The 14,269-nt window shown below is 42.9% G+C and overlaps 2 protein-coding genes across 2 annotated transcripts; both read right to left on the bottom strand.

The window, feature by feature from the left end:
- Nucleotides 1–3,642: 3,642 nt before the first annotated feature.
- Nucleotides 3,643–9,003, bottom strand: LOC141832226 (ethylene-overproduction protein 1-like). Its single transcript, XM_074719717.1, is given in 5 exon segments — nucleotides 3,643–4,239; nucleotides 4,758–5,067; nucleotides 5,156–5,447; nucleotides 6,517–7,880; nucleotides 7,883–9,003. Coding segments are annotated over 5 exon segments (2,871 nt in total). The 5' UTR covers nucleotides 8,555–9,003; the 3' UTR covers nucleotides 3,643–4,006.
- Nucleotides 9,004–11,399: 2,396 nt separating this feature from the next.
- On the bottom strand, nucleotides 11,400–14,009 carry LOC141832440 (putative serine/threonine-protein kinase-like protein CCR3). The gene has a single exon (XM_074719943.1). The coding sequence runs from the start codon at nucleotides 13,967–13,969 to the stop codon at nucleotides 11,543–11,545; it is 2,427 nt and encodes an 808-aa protein (XP_074576044.1). The 5' UTR covers nucleotides 13,970–14,009; the 3' UTR covers nucleotides 11,400–11,542.
- Nucleotides 14,010–14,269: the final 260 nt, after the last annotated feature.

Here is a 14,269-nt window from a genome sequence, read left to right as displayed (position 1 = left end):
AATCAAAATCTTACCTTAATATGTATATCATATATTTTATTGCGTGCATGATTATCTCGTCATGATTTGTTACTATATTTGGATTGACTCAATGATGGTAATGAGTCCCCTATAAATAGTCACATTTATAATCCCTAAACATACATTCCTTCAGGAATAATAATAATAATATCTATAAAAGAAGTTTGGAGTATTTAGAAGACTCTAAAACATTAAGCAACATACACATGGTGTTCAAGGCGTTCTTCAAAATATCAATGGTCAGAGGTAACAATCGATCTTTTTTTCGCATTCAGTTATCATTTTTATTTAGTACAAAAATGATTCAATTTCTAACAATAAAACCAAATTCCATGTTTCGATATGCAATTAAAGGATTGGTCAACTCCCATAGAATTTTCTTTTGTTGACTTTGTACTGCGTCGATTGCTACTGAATTCGTCTTCTTCAATTGGGGTTGGTTTCATAGTAGATTGGGTGTACTTATCTAGTGGAGATGAGATGAACGAATTCTGACAAACAACTCCTTCCCTATATCTTGCAAAGGTGTTTCCACAGCGTCCCTTTTTTCATGCGGCGTCTTTATCCCAAGTGGTTGTGCAATTTCGATGTTTGTAATTGTTGTAACTGACGCCTCCTTTTCCTTATTCATAACCGATGCCTCCTTATGCGTGCATCCCTCTTGATCCGATGTCTTTTCTATAACTGACATCTATTCTAATGTCTTCACGTTGTTCCTATACTCGGGCAGATAAAATAACATCGATATAGTGTTCGAGATGCTACAATATTCGGGATTGTCACCCACTCGAGCTCAAGCACTCAAACACTCTGAAAGCGTTGCCCACTCAGGCTCGGGAGCTTGAGCATTAAGGAATGTTATTGTGCGTAGGAGCATCATCCCACTTGGACTTGAGAGCTTGGGTATTCAGGAATGCTACCGTGCTCGAGAGAGTCATCCCACTCAGGTTCGAGCACTCGAAAGTGTCATCCACTTGGGCTTAATTCCAACAGTATCTTGAATCAGGCTGATCAAGATTTGTGATGATCAAGATTTGTGTTGACCAAGCAACAAACATACCACATGGAGCCTATGTTGATCAAGTCAAGGAGGCATTACGTGGAACTTATGTTGACCGGGTCAAGGTCATGCCACATAAGAGACTCCTATTCACCTCCCTATCACTCGAGATTGGACTTCAAGTGTTGAATGTTTCAATACACATGACTTGGTGAATGAGATTCTTAGAGTAGAATTTAAATTTGGAAGAAAAAATCATGTAAATCGTTGAAAAGGCGCCCCATCAAATATTTTATCTCAAGAATACCACATATTCTAGCTTTATTGTAATAGATATCGGTTACTTCCAATGTTATTATAGTAAATACGACTAACTATAACGTGTAGAAATTACTTTATAGCTGCTCCAACGTATAACACCTAATATAATACTATCGTAGCATTGTAGCAACTATAGGTAATTTTTACAACTGTGTAGTAGAATTTAGATAACTGTTATATCTGTTTTAAATGATTTTGATCAATTTAAAGTGATTTTCACCAAGTTGATAAAGAATATTTTGATATAATTTTAATTACATGTTGTAACAACTACTGATAACTGTTATACAGTTGTAAGTAAATACTCTAGACATTATTATATTAAAATATTATTATCAATTGGGTTAATATCATTTTAAAATTGATTAAATCATTTTAAAATAGTTGTAGCATCTATCTAAGTAGTTGCTACACAGTTATAGAAGCTACTAAATATCTGCTAAAATACTACAATAACATTACACTGTAATAAAAGATGAAATTTGTCATCCTAGCGGCCCTATACGATTAATCCCATGATCATATGTGAGGAGGTAAATCGAAAAGCTGCAGTTGGCCACTACGGGGGAGAATATTACTTCAGTTTTATCGAGATTCGACCCTTTATTACAATAGTATTGTATTAAATGTTATAATATGTAGCAGTTACATAGTAATTGTTTTATATATTATAATAGCTAGTCGTAACTGTTATAAAAGCACTAAAAGTAAAGATATTTTTGAGATAAAATATTTGATGGAGCGTGCTTTTGAAAAATTTTTTTTTAAACAAAAAGAATCTTTTGACTATTTATATTGTAACGACTCGGCCCGTCTGTCCGTGGGAATTCTACTTATCCTGACCCCTATTTTTCTGTGGGTCTTGAGTCGTCGACCATTGACCTACTAGGATTTTCCACTCCTGTCCAGTGGATTTTTGTCTTCCCCAGATTCGAACTCTAGACCTGCAGGCTAAAGTACTAAAATTTTTTGAATCTGGTAATCAAGTGAGAACTACTTTGTAGCAGTTACATAGTAATTTTTTAAAATATTATAGTAGTTAGTCGTAACTGTTATAAAAGTACTAAAAGTAAAGATATTTTTGAGATAAAATATTTGATGGAGCGTGCTTTTGAAAAAAAAAAATTAAACAAAAAGAATCTTTTGACTATTTATATAATTTGGAGTACCCTTTAATTTTTGACCTTTAAATTTCTTTAAAGTACAGGGTGGTGAAATTACAGAAGATGATTCTGAAAGTCGGATGGTTGACAAGGACTAACCATAAACCCGCACAAAGTCAATAGCACACTAGTGAGTAGTGAGCAAGATAGCAACTTGGAAGAGGTCAAACGGCTAACAAACTCAGTATGTGAGAGCTAGAAGACTGCTCACAACACGATATGATCTGAAACACAGCATAAACCTACGAAAAGATAACTATTAACATGATTATGCAATTATGATCTCACAAAATTAAACAAACAAATTTTTCAGGAAGTTAAATAACTTTACATGATCAGGTTCAGGGATAGGGATTATACTGACCATTTAATTGATGCAAACAACTCTACAATTGGTAATTTGTATCATTTTGTAGATAGTCTTAGTCAGTTGAATGGATAAATAGAGAACATATGATGAAGCACAAACAACCTCAATGAAGATAAGACACCTCAATATTAAAGAACTAAAGTGTACAATAATTGTCTTATACAGATACCACTGACCATTTGTTAGTATAAATTCGAAGAAAGGATTTAACTTTGGTGAGTGTTCAATATTTTATTGCCAAAGTATTATTTAACTAGTAGGATGGATACCCTGTCCGTTGACAATGAATAAATTCATTGCATTATTAAAATAGCATGAATCTTTCATTTTAGTTGGGAGATTCTGAAAAAGACAACTAATTCGAAGAAAGGATGGATACCATTTGTTAGTATAAATTCGAAGAAAGGATTTAACTTTGGTGAGTGTTCAATATTTTATTGCCAAAGTATTATTTAACTAGTAGGATGGATACCCTGTCCGTTGACAATGAATAAATTCATTGCATTATTAAAATAGCATGAATCTTTCATTTTAGTTGGGAGATTCTGAAAAAGACAACTAATTGTCCATAAATGAATTATTTGTTCAAATGAATATAAAATTGTGTTGCTAGAGAGAGTTTCAAAGGCACTATTTTTCTTTTTACATTTTCCTAGATCAACATCATCAACATGTGAAAAAAGTAAGGATGATAAAAAGACTAGTGTTCTTCCTGAACTTTGAGGAGCTTGGGGAGCAAATGAGCAAACTAAAGATCAAACAAGATATGTGTAAATGTCCTTTGATTTCTTCCCTCTCAATATCATGTAACTTTTTTTTTCTTTCTGTCAGCAATCATATTTCAAAAAAGACTGAAGAAAGAAAACAACAAAGGGACTAATCCACCAGTTCAAAGGCCTCTGCTTGCTCCTCTCATGTGGTATTTTCCTTAACACATTCTCTTTTCTTTCTTGTTCCACTTCATATATTTCTTCCACAGACCTTGTACAAGTATATACACACCGGCTTCTGCCTGAAAATGTGATCACTTTTCTGCTTGTTTGATCGCCATCTTTGTGTTTTGTGGAGCAATCCACAGCCACATTCTTGAATCTGTAACAAAAAGCACATTCAAGTGACATCGGCAAGCTTTTATCTACTCTGGGGATTGGCTCTTCCAAGGGCTTTGTTGTAGAGATCGAGTGTGTCAGAGTGAGATGAGTCGAGGCACAGTGCTGCTTCACAGTCTCGCAAGGTGGCTTCTGTGTTTCCCATTGAATCATGGAATGCAGCACGCAGGTGAAGGAGCTGGAGGTCCGGCTTGAACGCGATGGCCCGTGAGAGCTCTTTGATTGCTTCCTGGTCCTTGTGATCATCCATCAACACTGGAGAGTGAAGTTGGATTGTTATTAGTTACTAGTTGAACTGACCATACGAAAAAGAAAAGCATCTAACGATTGGCTTTTCGCTTCACGAATTTTCAAATTCATGTTAAATACAAGGCATTGTGAAAGTAAGGAGTGATCTTGATATCAATAAGGATAATCCTAGCACACGGCATATCAATCATTCATCGTGGATATCTTACTTACGGATGGAGATGAACAGATTGAAGCTCTTATTCATCAGAACAAAAGACATATGTGTAACTTACCAAAAAACGATAAAAATTGAATCATGATGCTAATCATTTCACCTTCTGTGTCTATTAGTAGATAGAAAACCATCGCAAGAGTGGAGCTTGAAAAATGAATCATGTCACAAGAAATTTAAAGCTAAACAAGGTTGATTCTCAGTAATGATTGAAGCTCTAGTATTCTTATTATGAATTTTCTTCTCCTATTATAAATAAAATCATATCTAAGCTTATATAAGAAAAAATTGCTGAATGTAAACAATGTACCAGCGGCACGATATCTGTAAGGGTATGTCCTTAGAGGATCCAACTTTGTTGCCATATTAAGATCACTCTTCGCCATGTCGCGATCACAGTATTCTGACCTTTTTTCATATGCGGAAGCATTGTTCTTCGCTTTTTCTATCAACTTAGTCATCTCATCATAAGCAAACTTCTTTTGATTCTTTAGGTAATAAACCCGTGCCAAACCTTGGTGTGCACGAGTATGCTTTATACCAAGTGCTTTTAAGTAGCATGCTGCAGCTTCATCCAGCATATCACAGTCAACATATATGCTTCCCATATTATTGTGTGCCTAAAGACCATTTACTCAACTAATAGGTAAAATCTCACATAAAAGGAAAAAAACACTTGCCAAAGAGTTATCAGAAGGCTGTTAATACCTGACCCTTCCGAAGGTTATCGGAAGCGCAACTATTGGCTTGTTCCAGCAGTTGAATCACATGTGTTGAAGATGTGTGATCCAAGTTGGAATCTGCAAGAGCATATGCTTTTAGGAAAAAAGCTTCAAATGATCTCTGGATGGAAATGGATTCCTCTGCCTTGGCAAGAGCTTCATCACGGTGGCCAGTGTCGTACAAGATCCATCCTTCATAAACAAGTCTTTCGTGCTCATGCGTTGAATGATTCCGAGCCAAACGCAAACTATGCATTGCTGCTTTCTGGCAATTCAATCTAAATAGAACAGTTATTATCAGCATAGTTCCATTTTCTCAAGCAACAAGATTTGCATGTTTGTCCTAGTTATCTGGCATTTCAATTGTTTTGCATTAAAACAAGATGCAACTATTAGGCAGTAAGTTACAACTACAAATTAAGATTGCTTGTTTACTCACTCGCTACTCAATTTTCTTAAATCATATTGTGTTGCCTAATTCAAGCGATAGAAAAGTAAATAATCATAGTGTATTCAATTTAGGCAAGCAAATCCATGTTTCTCAGTTTTGTAGCAGCTAACTTACTGACCCAGCAAGACACTGAGAGCTGTAGGCCAAAATGGTTGCATCTAAATCAACATTAGTACACTCATCCAAACCGTAAAATCTAAAAGAAGTACCACCATCGCTTATGGCTAAACAAGACATGCAAAATTCCCCCACTTAAAGTTTCACAGCCTCATCAAAAACCATGTGTACCTCATCACAACATGCGGAACTCAATGGATGCTTCATCGCTATAGTAGCTTAATTCTCTCGCCTCATCAAGCAACGGAAGCACCCATTCATATACTAATCGTCATGACAAAACCACAGTGATTCAGACATATCATGTTAATGTGACAGTTTTCTGCTCATGTAACAACAAGTTAGTTTGCACAAACATCTCAAATAGTTGTGGCCTAACGAGTTGCTGCCATGCCACTGGAGCTTATAGACCCATCTGAGTTAAGAGTGTCAACATCTGAAGACAGCATTCAATTAAGGACATAAGCCTCCATTACTTTAATTCCCTCATGGATCAATATGTTATGTCGGTACTACAAAATATTCCAGGGACTAGAAAATTCAGGTATTCGTTGAAGTGTTGATATATCTCAATGAGACGATATATTGCCAATAAGATCTTCCCTCAGACACAATATCAACGCATAACTTCTGCAGATAAGGAAACACTAAGTTGCTACAAACATGATCAATTTACTAAACCTTTCATAATGATCATAAGAAACAATTAAAAAATTAAAAGAACCTTAATTGCAATGTTTAATCTCTAACGAAGTTACTTCATAAGATGACTTGCTTACCTTAGCAACAGAAGTGATTGCCTGAATCTTAAACTGCTATTTGTAGGCTCTTTAGCCAACATCTGGTGCACTACAGCAAGTGAGCCAATATCATCGACAGCGGACCACCGATCATAGAGCTGCATCCAGCAATCAGCCATGTCCCACTGCTTCACTTGTTGCTGGAGGATCTCAATGAACTGATCACCATGAAGCTTCCCATGAAACATCATGTAACCAGGGTCTAGAGTCATGAGTGCCCTTACATCCTGCAATGCCCCCTCATAATCCTGGAGTGCGAGCAACAACCATGCCCGGAGCTCAAGGCAATCGGTTGAGACCTTGAACCCAATTATATTGTTGATCTCCGCAACTGCCACCCCGATCTTGTCCTCCTCCATTAAGGAGGTCGCTCGGTACTTGTAAGGGTAAAGAAGGGTAGGATCAAGCTCGGTGGCTTGTTGTAGTTCGATCATCTTCTCTTTGCCAAGGCTATAGAGTGACTTCTCTTGGTGCATCCACCCTGCTGAAGGATCAGAGTCATTGATGAGCTTGTCTACAAGCTTGTAGGCAGAGTACTTGTGCCCCTTCTTGAACTTGGCTCTTGCAACACCAACAAGGGAATAGACATGGCCCTCAGAGACGGCGGCTTCGAACCATTTCAGGGCATCCTTGAACTCACCCCTCTCGAGCATGACACACCCCAATTGATGCAAACCTATTTGCTTTTGCCATCCTGGGGAGGCGCATTCTACTAGTCTCTCCAGCAACATCACAGTGGTGTTGGACTTCATGTCTTCCTCCATGGCTACCTGGCTGAGGAAGTGGTAGAGCAAGAATGAGGAATGGCCAGCGGCCGCCAATTTGTCCTTCCCTTCTTGAGTGCAGAGTAGTCTTGTGATATCCGGATCGGAGAGGGACTTCGGGAGCTCGCGGAGGAACACCTGGAGGCAGGCGGCGACGAGGAGGTAGGCCGTCTCTTCAAGGCCGTAGTCGACGAGGAGGAGGGCGTCGTCATGGGTGCGCACTAAAGACGCTAGCTTGGAGTCGCAGGCGTGCTTGAGGCCGTCACAGCAGAACTTGTTGGCGAAGGCGAGGAGCTCGAGGACAGTGTCGGGGGGGAACTCGTCGAGGCGGCCGCAGCGACTGAAGGTGGCGACGGCCTTCATGCCGCGGACGGAGATGCCGTTGAGGGAGAAGCTGATACGATCGCGCTTGGCCTCTGCGAAGTTGCCGTAGAGCATGGTGGAGAGGGGCTTGGAGAGGAGGGCAATGTGGGAGCGGACGCAAGGGACATCGTCGTCGGCGATGCAGAACCAGACGTCGGCGTCGTCTTCGTCCGGATCGTGTCGGCGGGGAACGGAGGAGGAGGAGGAGGAGGGAGGGGGGAAGGGTCGGGAGGCGCGCGGCGGCAAGGACAGAGGAGATCGGAGGTGGAGAGGAGGGCGGCACGGGGACACTCGAGGGAGGGGGAGGTAGGCGAGCAGGCGGAGAGCGGGACGGGGGCGGGATGGAACAGGTCCTCGCGCCGCTCGTAGCGTAGCCAGGCGGAGAGGACGACGCGGTGGTGTGGATTGGGGGCGTGAAGGCGAGCGGAGCGGAGCGCCCGGCGGAGGAGCTTGGGGTCGGCGAGCGGGCGAAAGAGGGACCGCTGCTCCAGGTGGAGATCGCAGAGGAGCAGCAGGCGGCTTTCTGCCGGGTCGCCTACCGCATCAACCGCCGCGGACAGGCGGCGGAAGGAGTCCGATAGCGTGGCAACTGGGTCAAGGGGGCGGAGAAAAGGATCGACAGCCGGTTCGATGTCCTCGATGGAGGGTAATCCGAACGGAAGAAGCGTATCAACGACCATGGACGGTGTGAAATGATGCCCGGCGCCACCGGCGCCGCGTACCGACTTGGTCCGGACCGAGAAGGCGGAGGCGAGGCCGGACTTATCCACCGACGACGAGGAAGCAGAAGACGACGCCGCATTGCTCGGATTCAAGGCGTACACCTGCGCACTTTTGCACGCTTCCATCAGCTTCATACTCCGAAGCGAGGTAAACAGATTATTCTGCATCTCCTCCTCCTCCTCCTCCTCCTCCTCCCCGATCTCAAGATCAAAACTTTACCCCCAAAATCGGTAGAACGAGCAAGAAAACATCAAAATCCGTGGCAAAATCAAAGCTTAAAACACAAATTCCCTCTTTCTCTTTTCTCCTCGAGAAAGACGCCACCTTTTTTAAGCAGCAGACGACGAACAATGAATCAACAAGGGAAATGATGGTGGTCGGTGGTTAACGCTTGGATATATGATTCACGCTTCGATTGTTCAACCGCTGCGGAAGGAGGAGGAGGAGGAGCGCGGAAGTCGGGGCTGCGGTCTCTCCACGCCCCGCATCGGGCGTTCCTCGGCTCGATGGACGGATTGGAAAGAGGAAAGTAAAAAAAATAAAAAAGGGAGCTCAGCTCACCGGAGCCAAATAGAATGGGAATGGCATTGGATTTGATGCCGCTGCGGATTGACAATTAGATAATTATGTGGATGGTTAAGAATAAAAATGGCGATGAGATCACAATGTCGAAGGAAAGAAGGAGATGACGACGATGATGATGGAAGAGCATCCAAAATGTGATGGAGGACAGGAATGCAACGTACGGGAATGCGCGGGTTTACGTGTTGGCCATTCCATTGACAGCAATGGCGGAATGGCGGGATGCGAAGGACAGAGCTGTTTCCACTCGGATAACAGAAGTTTGACGGCGGCGACGGGGTATGAACAGGTAGATCCGACCACGGTTCGTCGGTTCTGAATCGCCGATTCGATGGTTCATGACAGATCGACTCTTAACCTTAACCGTTCAAGACGATTACGGTTCACGGTTCGGTTCACGGTTCACGATGGTTCGTGACGGTTCGAGATTATTATATTAAAAATTTTAAAATTTAAAATTTATATAAAAGAAATATTGAAAAAAAAGAGAAAAAAAAGTCGATGTAGTTTAGTGGTGCATATTCCAAGACCGGTGAGAATTGCGTTCGTTCCCACGTCTTAAAATGGATTTAAATTAAATAAATATAAATATAGTATATATATAATTATATTAATTTTACAGACAAAAAGTGTTGTAGAATAGTGGTGAGTATATGTGCTTGTGTCCTAAGATATCCTGGTTCGATTCCAGCAACGATGTTTTAAATTGTAATTTAATTAAATAAATGAAAATATATTTTATTTAAACACACATTAAATATAAAAATCATTGAAAAAAAATAAAAAATCCTAAAAAACTCAAACCGGCGGTTACTGTTTGAACCGGCGATTCAACCCGCCGGTTAACCGGCTGAACCGTCGGTTCAAAGTTCATTGAACCTTAACCGGCCCGGCAGGACGGTTACGGTTTGGCAGTAATTATAATTTAGCAGAACTATAATTGTTAAAAAGATATTATAATGTTTAAGATGGCACGATAATGAATAAATATTTTAATTAGACTACGTGAAATTAGGATAAATATATATATCAAATAAGAAAGAATAAATTTGAAAAAAAAATAATTAGTAATAATAAAATAAAATTTATTTAAATATAAATAATGATATATTAGAAGATAAAGTTAAATAGCATAAAAAGATACATTATAATAATATTGTAATGTAATTATTATAATAATATTGATTCTAGAAAATTGTTTTGGATTGAATTTGAGTGATTTTGATCATATTTTGATATAATAATATTTATATATAATAATTTTAATTAAATTGGAGTAATTTTATTCTATGTTGTAGCATTTATAGTCGTAACTTCTTAACCGTAAAGGAATAAGAATATTTCCACAATCAAAAATATCTCAAAGTGTTATTTTTGACATTTAAAAAAATCTCTTTTTTATAAAAAATAATAATTAAAGGCATCCTTTTAATTTTTACTCAATATTTTTTATTCCTTTACTAATTTCTTAAGTATTGATTTATCCAACTTAATTTGGTTTTACCACTCTTCAGGCATCTGGGATCAAAAAATACATACTTGATTAGTAATAATAAAATTAAATAAAATTTATTTAAATTTATATGATAATATAATCAGGAATAATTTAGTGGGATAAAACTTAGTTGTGTTGTCACTTTGCTTTTGACATGCTCAAGCAAGCACCTCTTCTCATTCTATGGCTGTAAATGAAAAGGATGTTCATGAACAAATTCAATATGATACACTTGGCTAGCTCGGTTTGGCTCGGCTTGGCTCGATAAGATAATTGAATGAAGTTAAACAAATTCAATACTTGAACATCATGAAGCTGATATGAAAGCTTTTAACGGAAGCAGCCAGCTGCTGATTGATTAAATAAGGGGAAGGTGGAGCTTGTGCTGTCACTAAGTTAAGCTAATCCTAAAATAAATTAAGATGCTGAAAATGATTATTCAAATTAAGCTAATCTTCTAAGGTGCGGAGCCTGATCACTCACTTCTTTGTTCAGAGAAGCAAAAAAAAAAAAAAGTTATAGAACAATTTGAATAATATTTGTATAATGTGAAAGATTTCCTACAAACAATTCAGTCATTGATTAGAGTTTTCAGCAAAAGAAAATAACTTTGAATTAGTTTGACAAAGCATTTGATGAAGAAAAGATGAAAGCATTAATTAAGCAGCCAGAAACACATGCCAATCTAGTTCAAACATGAAAGTTTGAAGTCAAACTTGGTACCTTTTGGAATCTGGTGGAGGGAGATAAATTAGCCTTCAAGTTCAAGCTGAAGAAAAGATCTAAAGTCTGAAAGAAGCTAAAGTCAACACGAGCATTCAAACTAGGGATTGAAAAGGATACTTTTCCACAACTTTTCCACGCTTCTTTTGCAGACCTACGACAAAGAGCAGAACAGTGGAATTGCAATTTGCAAATCATGAAACAGATGCTGTAACTCCTCTTGTTCAATTCTGAAATCTTTGATCGTCTAAAAAAACTATGAAATTGGAAGAATGCATTTACAGATTAAAAGAAGGAATAAACATATACAAAATTTAAATGAAGAATCGAGAGGGGAAAAATCATGTTTTTAAGCTCAATCTACCGAAGCAAGAGAGATGCTGGCGCTGGAAATGGCGTCATGGCTATGGCTCTCCTCCTCGCAGAGAGCCAGCGCGCTCTCGAGATTGGCGACGATGTCGGTCATGCTTGGTCGCTCCTTGCCTTCGGGGTGCACGCAGCGGACGGCGGTGTAGGCCACCAGCTCCACCGCCTCGGCCTCCTGCAGCGACGACAGTTCGACTCGCACGTCGAGCACCTTGCCGACCTCACTGGCTACGACGAAAGGCACAGCGTAATCGACGACGCTGGTCGGGTTCCCGTCATCGTCCTTGAAGATGGCCCTCCGGCCGGTGAGGACCTCGAGCATCACGACTCCGAGGCCGTAGACGTCGCTCTTGACGGTCAAATGCTGGAAGCCGTAGTACTCGGGGTCCATGTAACCGACGGTGCCCGCCGCCCGCATCGAGAGATGGCCGCCCTCAGTCTCTGGCCCCATCATGGAGAGGCCGAAGTCCGACACCCGGGCGACCCAGTTAGCGTCGAGCAAGATGTTGGAGGACTTGATGTCGCGGTGTATGATCGGCGGCACGGCGTAGCTGTGGAGGTACTCTATCCCCCGCGCCGCGTCGAGGAGCACCTTGATCCTCATCTTCCATGAGTTCAATGCGCTGGATTCTTCACCGTTCTTCGGGTGGAGATGGTCGTAGAGAGCTCCATTCTTCATGTACTCGTAGACCAGGAGGCGCTCCTTCTTCTCCTCGCAGTAGCCCACCAAGGCCACCAGATGCTTGTGGTGGAGGCGGGAGAGGAAGGCAAGCTCCGACTGGAAAGCGCTCTCCTTATCCTGGAACTTCTTGGTCCGCGACCCTGCCTCGCTCCGCTTGATCGCTACCTCCCGCCCGTCGGCGAGCTTCCCCTTATACACGGTACCGAAGCTACCGCCCCCGATTTTGGTCTCGAAGGAGAAGTTGTTGGTGGCGGCGGCAAGCTCCACGAAGCTGAACTCCTCCGCCCTGTCCTTAAACGAGGACGGACCGCTCCTCTGCCGTTTCATCACCCGCGAACCCTGGCGCCGGAAGATTCGCGACCGCGAAGCGGAAGGCGACCCCAAGGGGCTCGTTGATGGGCCGCCCGCCGCAGAGGAATGCCCGGTGTGAGGTCCCCCGTTTGCTGCTGCTGTAACCCTTGGTTGAACGGAGTTGTGGACTTTCTCGCGCCTGCAAATACCAAGCCATATGCAATAGACGATGGAGCAGAGGCCAGCAAATGTACCGACCGACCCAATGATCGCGAACGCTAGCCACCCCCTATTAGTCCTCCTTGAAGAGGACGACGGAGGCGGCGGCGACGGCTGCGGCGGAGATAGAGGCGGCGGCGGCGGCGGAGATAGAGGAGGCGGGCTTGATTGTTGGGTTTGATTATCGCAGCGATTGCATATTACTCTAGAGCCCGAGCACAGGGTTCCCGAATTGGGGAACAGCCCGCAACTGCAAGAACTCTCGTCGGATGTGCAAATTCCAGGTAGAAGATCTGACAACGGAAGCCTCCTCACCAACGGGTTGTTACTGCCCGTTTCCCAGCAAAGCACGCCAAAGTTCGCCGTCGTTAGGCCGCAGGTAAGATTGCCACCGGCGACGATTAACTCGAAGGCAGTCGTGTTCACTGGTGCGTACTCACGGCCCGTGCCTCCTTCCCGGCAGACCACCGTGCCGCCAGTTCGTCTGACAGCGCAGGCATGGCTCGAACCTAGCGCGAAGCTACTGAACTCGAACGCTGGTCCAAGGGAAGATGGCCTCAGGGTGTTGTCGCTGCATATCACGCGACCGTCGGTGTCGATGCCGCAAGCGTCGGAATCGCCGGCGTATATGCTCGATATGCTGGAATTCGCGAAGACGGATTGGATACGATCGCCACCAGGTCCCCAACAGAGTACGGAGTTGTTGTAAGAATTCACGGCGCAAGTAAAGGAGAGACCGGAGGTGAGGGAGTGGTAAGAACCGTTGACGGGGGTAAGGAATCGGCCTCTCGCTCGCCACCACCGGATTCCAGAGCCGTTGAGACCGCTGCCGGCGATCTGGGCCCCACCAACGGCGAGTTCCTCGAGGGCGGGGGAGCCGTTATAGACGCGCCTCGGGCGTAACGCCGAAGAGGAAGAATCGGATGCGTTCCAGCAGAAGAAGGCGGCGCCGTCGTCCCTCAGTCCGCAGAGAGAGGCGCCGCCACCGGAGATGGAACGGAAGGAGATATTGGGCAGGATGGAGAAGGACGATGCGCCATCGCCGTGCCGGGCGCAGCGGACGCTGCGGACGGAGCCTGAGGACACACCACAGACGAGCCTGGAGTCGGCCACGATGGCGATGGTGGAGGCGGAGCCGGTGGCGCCTGCCGGGGCGGGAGCAAGGACCACAGAAAGGGTCACGGCCACCGCGACCGCGGCAGCGGCGGCGGAGGGGAGCGACATCGCCGGTGGCTACCGCATGGAGGAGAAGGGAGGCGATGGGATCGATGGCGGCAGCCGGCGCAGAGAGGATTTTAAATCGAGGGGAAGATAAAGAAGGAAAGAAGAAGAAAAAGGGGGCGACGGAAACGCGGGCGGAAGAGGAAGCGGATTTTGGAAGCTTTTTCCAAAAGGAGGACCGGACCGGAGAAATCCGCTTTAATTAAAATATTGTCCATTATAATAAAATTGGACAAAAATACTAAAAATAACATCTCAATTTTAATTTTTTTATTCTAAAATTAATCATAATTACTACATATA

This window comes from Curcuma longa, chromosome 7, assembly GCF_044706935.1.
Source record: "Curcuma longa cultivar G26 ecotype Majalengka, Jawa Barat chromosome 7, ITB_CL_G26_1.1, whole genome shotgun sequence".
NCBI lineage: Eukaryota > Viridiplantae > Streptophyta > Magnoliopsida > Zingiberales > Zingiberaceae > Curcuma > Curcuma longa.
Note: the sequence above shows the minus strand (reverse complement) of the source record. Positions and strands in the feature narration are given on the sequence as shown.